A 9,966-nucleotide genomic window follows, 5' to 3' on the forward strand; every position below is an offset into this window, starting at 1 on the left:
GCCTAAGATAGCCCCACACACTTGTGTTCCCCCCCACCCCCTTGTGTTCCGTGTGTCAGCCTGGAGAAAACTGCCTTACAGCTCAGACTCAGGGTGGGCACAGCCTGCAGCTCTGCCGCTGCTGTGTGACTTCAAGCCTCTCCAATCACCTTGCCCTATCCAGGGGGCCTGCAAGTCCAGCCCCTCTTGTCACCTGTGGGACCCACCACACATACAGACATGGGCCTCAGCCTCGCCACAGCCTTTATTGGGCGGGTACTCCACTGGGCTCTGCAGGGCGCACGGGGGCTAGGATGTCAGAGCAGGAACGCTCTGGGCTGTTGAGGGTGACCCATGGCGCAGCTGGGAGAATCTCAGGCCCGGAACTCTATGAATCCCTGGTCAGGCCTGGCTGGAGGGGGATGAGCTGACTCAGACAAGCTGGACTCAGCCTGGTTCTGTCACTTGGGCGCATTAAAGGGCAGGGCGCGCTGGTTCATCGGGTTGTCAGGGGAGCGCAACCACTCCTTCTTCAGCAGCTGCTTCAGTTGCGACAGCCGCATGTTGGGGTTCTCCTGCTTCAACCGTGGCAGCTGCACCTCCTCAAACGCGGTGAAGGCCGCCCGCATCCGGCGCTCAGGATGCCGGTCAGCTTCCTCAGCCACACTGCAAGCCAAGGAGTCAGGACCCAGACCTAGGTCCCGCCCCCAACAAACTCTCCTCTTCAGGGCCCCGCCCACACACCCCACCCCGCCCACCTGAGCACTGCGATGGCATCTTCCACAGTGCGCGCCTCCACGCTGCCCTCTTCCTGCAGGCGCCGGTTAAGGTTCTCCTCCAGTGGCAGCTCTAGGTGGCTCTTAGCCTTTTCCACTGTGGGTGACAGGGACAGGATATGAGAACAAGGCGTTGGGCGAAGCCCTCGGGGGATTTACCCCGGGCCACATGCACACCTGGCTCTGCCCGCTGCTCTTTGCGCAGTGAGTCCTCGATCTGCGCGCGTGTGACCTTGGCGGGTGCCACACGTGGGGCCTTGCCGCCTTTGAGCCGTGAGTCCTCCTCCTCCAGCAGGCGCTGCGTCTCCTTCTTGCGCTCCAGCTGCTCCAGGCGTCGCTTCTCCTTCTCCTCCTGCAGGGGCAACAGGGGAAGGCTATGTAGACAGAAGCTGCCTGGGTGCCCAGGGTGGGACCCAAGAGGGCGCTGGTCCCTCCTTCCCTATCCCCCCAGGGCACCCTTGTACAAAAGGACCTGGACAGCTAAAGTGCTTCACAAGGGTATTTCCATGTGCCTTTGCCCCAAAGGCAGAGAGGAATGCCTGTCTGGGGTCAAAATCAAAGGTGTTTGAAGACAGCATCTTCCTGAGGCTCCTTTGCCTCAGCCCTATCTCGCTACATGGCCTTTGCATAGCACCCTGCCCTCTGGAATTCCTCCACTAGCTCTGAACATCCCACTCCCAGTCTTCTGGGGACAGAGGGTCTGGGCAGGGTCGTGCAACAGGACAGCCCATCCCATAAGAAGGTCATCAGTACTGAGAAAGACACACAGAATTCTGATCATGGTGCGAACCTGGAGTACCACCAAGCTGCAGGGGAAGCTGAGGCAGGAGGAGAGGCTGAGCCCAGGTGTTCCAGGCCAGCCTGGGTGATAGAAACCGAACAATGACCAAAAGCCTGGATAGCAGGGCGAGGCCTGCTGTGGAGACAGGGTCTCTGTTGCCACCTAGTGGGCAGACACGTCAGCACCAGGCCCGAACCACTCCAAGTACCAAGTAGGCACCTGGGGCTGGCTCAAGACAGGCCTTGGTCAAGAACGAGCGATGACACAATTAAGGTTGGAGACAAACACAGACCCACTTCAGCTAGCTTCTGAGTATGCATCCCTCCATGGCTACCTCGAGCCACCTTTCAACACCGAAGCCCCATGCAGCCCACCTTGCGTTGCTCCTTCCGCATCACGTGTTTGTCCTCATCCTTCCAGTAAGCATCTTCCAGCTCCTTCTGTTTCTTGGCATCAGCGGCCGCCTTGGCTTCAGCCCTCCGTGCTCGGGCAGCTGCCGACTTGCTGTTCTCGCCCTGGAACTTCTTGGGCATCCCTCAGCAGGCTGCAGAAAGGACACCGTGGAGGGGCTGGACTGTGGCTAGGGCCCACCCGTCTCCAAGACTTTACAGACCGCATGCAAAAGCTATTTTTTAAAAGACAGGGTCAGCCGGGCGTGGTGGCACACGCCTTTAATCCCAGCACTCGGGAGGCAGAGGCAGGCGGATTTCTGAGTTCGAGGCCAGCCTGGTCTACAAAGTGAGTGCCAGGACAGCCAGAGCTACACAGAGAAACCCTGTCTCGAAAAAAAATAAATAAATAAAAGACAGGGTCTCATTATGTAGAGCAGGTTGGCCTGACCTGATCCTGTCTGACCCTTGGAAGCTATTGGGATAGCAAGGAGCAGCGAGTCCCTCAAGTCAGCATTTCCTCTCATTTTATTAACATATATAACAACTCTGTACCCACAAAATGTAGGCAGGGCCTCCACAGGGAGGAGGGGCTCCACCTGAAGCTCCACACTGGAGGACTCTAGACAGGGGCTCCAGCCCTGAGCCACATCCCCACCCCTCCCTGGTGATTCTAGGAAGGGGCTCTACTGCTGTGTCTCTTCTGAGGCTTTTGAACAATTTTAAAAAAAAAGATTTATTGCCAGGTGGTGGTGGCGCACACCTTTAATCCCAGCACTTGGGAGGCAGAGGCAGGCGAATTTCTGAGTTCGAGGCCAGCCTGGTCTACAGAGTGAGTTCCAGGACAGCCAGAGCTGTCTCGAAAAAACCAAAAAAAATAATAAACTAATTAATGAATTTAAAAAGATTTATTTATTTTATGTATGTGAGTACACTGTCGCTCTTTTCAGACACACCAGAAGAGGGCACCGGGTGCCATTGCAGATGGTTGTGAGCCACCATGTGGTTGCTGGAAACTGAACTCAGAACTTGTGCTCTTAACCACTGAGCCATCTCTCCAGCCTACTGAAATAATTTTTTTAAAACTATAATTACAACGTTGTGCAAAGACCACCACTGAGTATTCCAGAAGACTCCAATCCTATCAGCCATCACTTCCGTTCCTTGTTCCAGCCCCTGAGCTACTTCCCCTCTGCCTGTCCCTGGAGGTATTTCCTGTTAACAGACTATTCACCATGTGGAATTCTGTCTGGCTGCTGTCACTCAGCACTGGGTTTTGTGTCATGTCAGAGCCTCTGGTGGCATGTGCTGTGTGGAGCATATCTTACCGTCTACCAAGGTATGGGCTTTTACAAGTCAGTGTAGTGGAACCCTGAAAGGCGGGCGACTCCCACCGCTGTTGGGGTGTCCTATTTTAGACTGTGTAGATGGGGGACACTCTGTGGCCTGTGAGCCTACACTGGACCCCACCAGATGAAAGGACACACAGCCAATGTGCCTGGAAGAGACATTGTAGTAGACTGACTCCACGGTAGGCCCCCAGAACCTCAACTGTGGGGTGCTCAGGCATCCCCAGGGTAAGTGACCAAGCTGAGGAGTCTGGCCTTCAAGTGAGGGGAGCAACCCTGTTCCTGTCAGGTGTAGTGGTGTGTCTCTGGGAGGCTGAGGCATGAGGACCAGCAGTTTCAGGCCATCTCAGCTACACAAAGAAAAAACCACACCCAACATGCACTGGCTCAAGGGCTGCAGCACACCGGGCCTCAGACTTACCCACCGAGCTCCCGCCCAGTGCTTCATCATGAGGGAGACAGTTCTGAGTGGCTGGGGACCACCAGGGTATTCCCACCCTCAAGCCCTCTGTTCCCTCTACAGGAGACCCTGTGCATCCTATCAGGAGAGACTCCCCACAGACAGCTCAGAGCATGCAAAGGTCCCTGGCAGGAATCAGGCTGTGTGTTCATTGGGGTTCATGGAAGCTCTGGTGGGTGAGTGGGGGGTAGGAAAGAGGAGGGGGCAGGGCTGGGAACACACTCCTATCTGGCTTACAAAGTCCCATTCAGCTCCTGTGGGCACAGCTGGGTGTGAACACCATGTGGGCAGGGGTCATGAGAGCGGGCTATGAGGCCAGTTCATGAAGGGTGTGGGCCCTGACCTGGCTCCTAAGCACTGTCTGGCCTCAAATGGGCCACCAGACAAAGGGCAAGGAGGACCGTGGCAACTTGGGTCCCTGTGGTCAAGGCGCTCCTGTCGGCCTCAGTTTTCTCATAGGGATGCTGTGAATTCTGACCCCGTATCATGGGGTAGGCACCCCAGCTGGACCCCAAACAGCCCCTGACTCCCAAGCTCCTCACTAGGTCTTCCCTGTGAGAGCCACACCTGACTCCATTTGAGCCTTCAAATACACCAACCAGCCCTGCCCTCAGGACATTCACACCTGGCCTGAAACTTTCCATCCTCCTGCCTCAGCAGGATGCCAGGTGTGCAGCATTATGCTGGGCTCATGTTTCTCTTCTAACCCAATAAACTCCTGCTGAAACTTCAGGGCAAGACTGGAACTAGAGGCATGGCCGCCATGCTGGGACAGGTGGATACCTCTGAGCTCTAGGCCAGCCTAGGCCACACAGAGCATCCCTCAAGAAACAAACGAGTTCAAGTGTAGCACCAGAGGGAATGTCGACCAAGAGCTCCTGACGTTCCCTGACCGGAAATTTCTCTTTAAGGCATTTGGTTGGTGGCGTTGTGGGTGTGTGGGTGTGTGGTGGGTATCCGGAGTCATTTTTATCCAGAAAGAGTCTCGGTATCTTGCCCAGGCTGGCCTGGAACTCAGAATCCTCCTGACTGAATGTCTACTGTATATATGTCATTTAACAAACCATCGTCATCAGCAAGTTGGGGGCATTAAGGAGTCCGCGAGCACGGACAGCAAAGGACCCTCCTCACTAGGGACCTGATCAGATCCGCACCACCACCTCAGTTTCCGGACCTACCTAGGGTCCGAGGCCGGGCATCGTGGGCCCACGCCTGTGATTCCAGCACTTGGCAATGCTGAAGCAGGAGAATTACACTGAGTTAGAGGCAGCCTAGACTACAAAATGAGCCCAGGAATCTAAATAATCCCCTTCGAAAAGTGCCTACGTGGTTCCCCAAAACTACCAGGCCGCGCGGTAGGAGGAAAGTGAGGGTAAACTCCTACTCCTCCTCCTCCAGGAAGCCCTCCCGGCTCGACCTGGGCCGGAAACTGGCTGAACTCCCCGCGAGCTTCTGCGCCTGCGCGCTGGGAGCACCCACCACCAGGCACCCCATCTCCGGTTCCGCCTTCCCGCCGGCAGGACCCCCAGGCCGAGCCGCGCCCGCCCAGCGTGCCCCGCAGCCCGGCTCCGCCCGCGCCACAGCCGTTCCTACCTCTTCCCCCGGCACCGGCTCGGTCGCGTGTCAATGACGTCGCCGCGCCTGCGTACTCAACTTTCGGCGGCGCTCTACTCATGACGTTCTCGAATGCCGCCATCTTGGTAGAGTCTGTACTAGTTTTTCTCTGAGCCAAAATATTAAACCAGTGTTGCCAGCTCTTCTTCTTTCCAAGCAAAATGTTTTCTAGAATAACACGTTATCGGCTCATTTCAGACATTGGTGAACAAAAACGGAAGATAAACGCTAAACTCCATAACGGTGACCTCACCAAGATGGCCGCTGCCCGGAGAAAAGATGGCGAGGCCGGCCCCAGCCCTATGGCGACGGCCGGGACATGTTTGCCTGCCGCCAGGGGGCGTCCGTGGCCCACTCGGGGTGCGGGCCTGGCTGCTCTGGGCTCTTTGTCAGGCCAATGGCTCCTCCAACTCAGGGCAAAAGTCAGAAGACATCCTTTGCCCTGTCTGAGTCGGGAAACTGAGAGTCAGACGGAGTAGAAATTGGATCAGATTAAATGCAACCGACATGGCCGTCATGGTGTCATTCATTCCAGCACTATGGGGCCCGAAGCAGAAGGACTGACTGCAGGCCTGGGCTGAAAGTGACACTGTCTCAAAAATAATTGAACATAACTGAATTGCTAAATAAATCACAAGCCGGCGCGGGGCGGTGGTGGCGCACGCCTTTAATCCCAGCACTTGGGAGGCAAAGGCAAGCGGATTTCTGAGTTCAAGGCCAGCCTGGTCTACAGAGTGAGTTCCAGGACAGCCAGGGCTACACAGAGAGATCCCAGCTGCTCTCTGCTCAGCGTCTGCTGCTTGTCCCCACCTTGTTGCTGAAGCCGATTGGCACTGTTTAATCCTTTGCTTTTCTTTACTCCCCCTCCCCTAGTTCTTTTTTGATGCTTCTGTTGCTTCATTGACGATTAAATTCATCTTAGTCTGTAATACTTAAGATGCTGTGCATCTCCAACACAGTTACTGCCACATCCGGTCATCCTTGGAGTTTCTGGGTGTCAGACCCCTGAGGAGGGACAAGTCGAGTCATTCCTTCCAGTGGCACCTTCAGCATCTCTGCTGGGACCTGAGTCACCCCAGGGATCTCTCCTGCTCTAACATTTGCCATGGCTCCCCATTGCTTGCTGGTCTTCCCCCACCGCCCTAGCACCGGCGTTCCTGTTTCCCCAACCCCAGTCCCTCCAGCCTCCTTCCCAAACTTGTCAGGCCTGGTCCTGCCTGATTCTGCTTTCCCTATGATGTGATAATGGGAGCAGGGAACCTGCGGGCATTGGGGTGCTGTTTGGCAGCTGGAAAGGGGGGGGGTGTCACAGGACGGGGAGGGGCTGAGCCTATCCTCCTCACACCATAAGGTGGATCCTCTCTTTACTCACAGCGAGGCTGGGGACTGGAGCACAACTCTCCGCTGTCCCCCTACCAACTCTTCCAGGGAAACTGGATGCTCAGTGCAGATGTGACTAAGCCTGAAGGTTCAATCACACGAGTGAGAGGCCCACCTGGGGCACAGGCGAGGATTTTCAGGGATTTGCTGTGATAAAATTTGTTTTCAAAATTCCATTTTACTTAAGGTGTGCATGTGTGTGTGTGTGTGCGTGTGTGTGGGTGTATGTGCCTATGTGTGTGCAGCTGTATGCACGTGCGTGTGAGAGCCTGTGTATGCATGCATGTGAGTGTGTGTGTGTGTGTGTGTGTACGCCTGAGTGTCACCTCCCAGCCTAGGTGCAGGTGTTGAGGTCTGAGGACTCCTTGGTTGTCTCCTACACCTCCAGCTGCAGATAGGGATGTGACAAGGCAGAGGCTTGAGCTGCTAGGGTGTGCACACTAACCTGCCCTCCCTAGAAATGGGGTCCTTGGAGATCTCCAGGAAATTGCAGCTTTCCAGCCAGGGAAAGCGGGGCCTTGAGCATTGGAAACTTGTCAGGCTGTACCCTTGCTTTAGCCAGGTCCCTGGGTGAAGGGTTCCTCTCTCATCTCAGGTTCCCACCATTCACACCCCAGCCTGACTCAGGTATGGGGTGCGCAGACCAGGACGGGACCTCCATGAAGACTCTGACCTCAGGTTTCTCTCTCTTCTTTTTTTTGAGAGGCTCTGTTTAGCCTTTGTTAGCCTTGGAAGTCACAGAGATTCATCTGCCTCTGCTGGGACAGGCAGGTGTGTGCCACCACACCTGGCTTTGCTGTTAGAGAGATAGTGCAATGTAGCCATGAATGACCTTGAACTGGTCCCCTGCCTCATTGTCCCAGGCGCTGGAATGGCAGGCATGGCCCTATAGGAAAGAAAGCAGAAGGTGCAGTTCGAGGAGTCTATTATTGTGAGTGGGAATGCAGGGCAGGAAAGATGACTCTGTGGGAAGAGGCGCTGCTCCCTCCTCACCCTAACAGCAGCTGGAGCTGGCTCCCTGTCCGTGTGGTGGACTTTGAGAAGCACAGAAGGAAAGGCACACAACTCTCGGCGTGGTGTTTCAGTTTGTGGACTGCTAATGTTGGCTTTCTCAGGCCTTTTGCAGGTGATCAGCCTCTTCAGTGACTGCACGGACCCCGGAGGAGGATAGCCTCCTGTTGAGCCCAGCACACAGCATTTCTGTTGCTATGAATAGGTTCCAATTGTATGAGGATCACAGGAAAAAAAATTAGCTGAACAGTACCTGGTGTGGTAGCACTGGGTGGGTGTGGTGGGGCTGAGGCAAGAGAATATCATGAGTCTGAGATTAGCCTGGGTTACAAAGTAAGATGCATCTTTTAAAAGCAGGTGCTGGAACTAAGTTATTAGAGTGCTTCTAGCTTAGTTGGTAGAGAGCTTGTGACTCAGTGGGTAGACAAAGCCCATAAGCTGGACCTGGTGGCATCCACCTGTCACCAGGACACAGCTGCAAGAGACCCTGAATCAAAAAATCAGCCAAACAAACAAACAAAACCCAAAAAGCTGGGCACATGGTAGGTAGCACACACCTTTGATTCCAGCACTTGGTAGGCAGAGGCAGGAAGATCTCTGTGAGTTTTGGGCTAGTCAAGGCTATATAGAGAGACCTTGTTTAAACAACAAACAAACAAACAAACAAACAGAAAACTGAAAAGAGTGAGAAAAAAAAAGAACTATGAAAAATGCTGTCTGCTTCCCTGAGTGACAGAAGGAAGACTTGTCTCTGTGAGAGGTGACAGCCCGTAGATACCTTTAGAGAAATGCAAACATTTGTTCCTGATAACCCATCCTCTAGTGTTTGTTATTAAACTTATTAATTTTATCTGAATGGCAAAGTTCACAGATGACATTGGTTTGGCACGATAAGTTTGCTGGTTGTTCGCAGACAGAAATTCTTGGAGTAGCCAGGTGTACCTCTTTTTGTTGGTGGTGCTGAAACAGAATCTCTCTATGTCCAACAAACTGGCCTAAGGGATTTACCCTCCTTAGCCTCCTAAGTGGCAAGAGTAGAGGTCTGGGTCCCATACCCTGATGCGCTGGGATGGAAGCCAGGGCTTCATGCACGCGAGGCAAGTTCTATATCACTGAGCCACAAGTACTTTTAACAACTGAGCCACAGTACTCTTTTTTTTTCAAGACATAGTTTCTCTGTATAGCCCTGGCTGTCCTGGAACTCACTCTGTAGACCAGGCTGGCCACGACCTCAGAAATCCACCTGCCTCTGCCTCCCAAGTGCTGGGATTAAAGGCGTGCACCACCACTGCCCGGCAACAAGCATTCTTAACAAGTGAGCAACAAGCACTTTATCAACTGAGCAACAAGCACTCTAACGAGTGCGCTATAAGCACTGAATCAACTGAGCCACCAGCTGAGATGCTGTCCAGTCACTACTACTTCCTATGAAGTAGGTTTCCCTGTGACGATTAGTCTGTCCTCAACCCCTGCTGTTTTAGCTGCTCATGTAGAGGGTGACAGAAATAGGATTCAGCTCAGAATCAGTCAGTGACCACATCACCTCAAACTAGGGGTTGGAAGAGGAGACCAGGGAGACCTAATACTGGGACTTAATACCCCAGTTTTAAGCTATCTTCTCTGATACAGCACCTTGGAAACACCTTGAAGAACTTCCTATTTGCTCCTCCCAAAAGGTACATTTTTCACACAGTTGCTTGCGAAATTCGTCTACTCAGAATCAAGCCTTAATCTTTTGGACATGATATACTTCTCGGGCCACGCACCTCAAGTCAGCAAGCCCAGCCATCCACAGCCAGAGCAAACTGTGTTATCTTCACACAGTCAGTGGGGCCCAGAGGTACCCAGGGCTACAATGAAGTAGGGTGGGGACAAGACCCAAGGGTAGAGCTCCTGCCCAGACTCTCCTAGGGAGGCGCAGGGGCGTGGCTTTGGTGGAGCCCTGGCTAGAATTCCTCCAGCAAGGGGCTAGGGGCGTGGCTCGGGAGTGGAGCTCCCTCCTGGAATCCTCAGTGAGGAGCTGGAGCCTGTTTATTATTAAGATTTATTTATTATTATATCTAAGTATGCTGTAGCTGTCTTCAGACACACCAGAGAGGGCGTTAGATCTCATTATGGATGGCTGTGAACCACCATGTTGTTGCTGGGATTTGAACTCAGGACCTTCAGAAGAGCAGTCAGTGCTCTTGGTTTTTTTTTTTTTTTTTTGGTTTTTCGAGACAGGGTT

At 53.7% G+C, this 9,966-nt stretch overlaps 1 protein-coding gene across 3 annotated transcripts; it reads right to left on the reverse strand.

Annotated features, from left to right (window-relative positions):
- Nucleotides 1–225: 225 nt before the first annotated feature.
- Ccdc124 (coiled-coil domain containing 124) lies at nucleotides 226–5,376 on the reverse strand. 3 transcript variants are annotated; one of them, XM_021170360.2, is made up of 6 exons: nucleotides 5,079–5,251; nucleotides 4,913–4,970; nucleotides 1,911–2,080; nucleotides 933–1,107; nucleotides 738–852; nucleotides 226–645 (listed from the first exon to the last, which is right to left on the reverse strand). In XM_021170360.2, the coding sequence occupies exons 3-6, from the start codon at nucleotides 2,067–2,069 to the stop codon at nucleotides 441–443; spliced, it is 654 nt and encodes a 217-aa protein (XP_021026019.1). In that variant the 5' UTR covers nucleotides 2,070–2,080; nucleotides 4,913–4,970; nucleotides 5,079–5,251; the 3' UTR covers nucleotides 226–440. The 3 variants fall into 3 exon arrangements, with proteins under 3 accessions (XP_021026019.1, XP_029336150.1, XP_021026018.1); XM_029480290.1 differs by having other exon boundaries at nucleotides 5,061–5,251; XM_021170359.1 differs by lacking the exons at nucleotides 4,913–4,970; nucleotides 5,079–5,251 and adding an exon at nucleotides 5,328–5,376.
- Nucleotides 5,377–9,966: the final 4,590 nt, after the last annotated feature.

The sequence above is a fragment of the Mus caroli genome, chromosome 8 (assembly GCF_900094665.2).
Source record: "Mus caroli chromosome 8, CAROLI_EIJ_v1.1, whole genome shotgun sequence".
NCBI classification, from domain to species: domain Eukaryota; kingdom Metazoa; phylum Chordata; class Mammalia; order Rodentia; family Muridae; genus Mus; species Mus caroli.

Excerpts from the sequence above, each read along its gene's own strand:
- Ccdc124 (XM_021170359.1), bottom strand. The coding sequence starts at position 2,069 with ATGCCCAAGAAGTTCCAGGGCGAGAACAGCAAGTCGGCAGCTGCCCGA. Across the intron at positions 1,108-1,910 it reads TGCGGAAGGAGCAACGCAAG|GAGGAGAAGGAGAAGCGACG; the intron begins GTGGGCTGCATG and ends TTGCCCCTGCAG. Across the intron at positions 853-932 it reads AGAGCAGCGGGCAGAGCCAG|TGGAAAAGGCTAAGAGCCAC; the intron begins GTGTGCATGTGG and ends TGTCACCCACAG.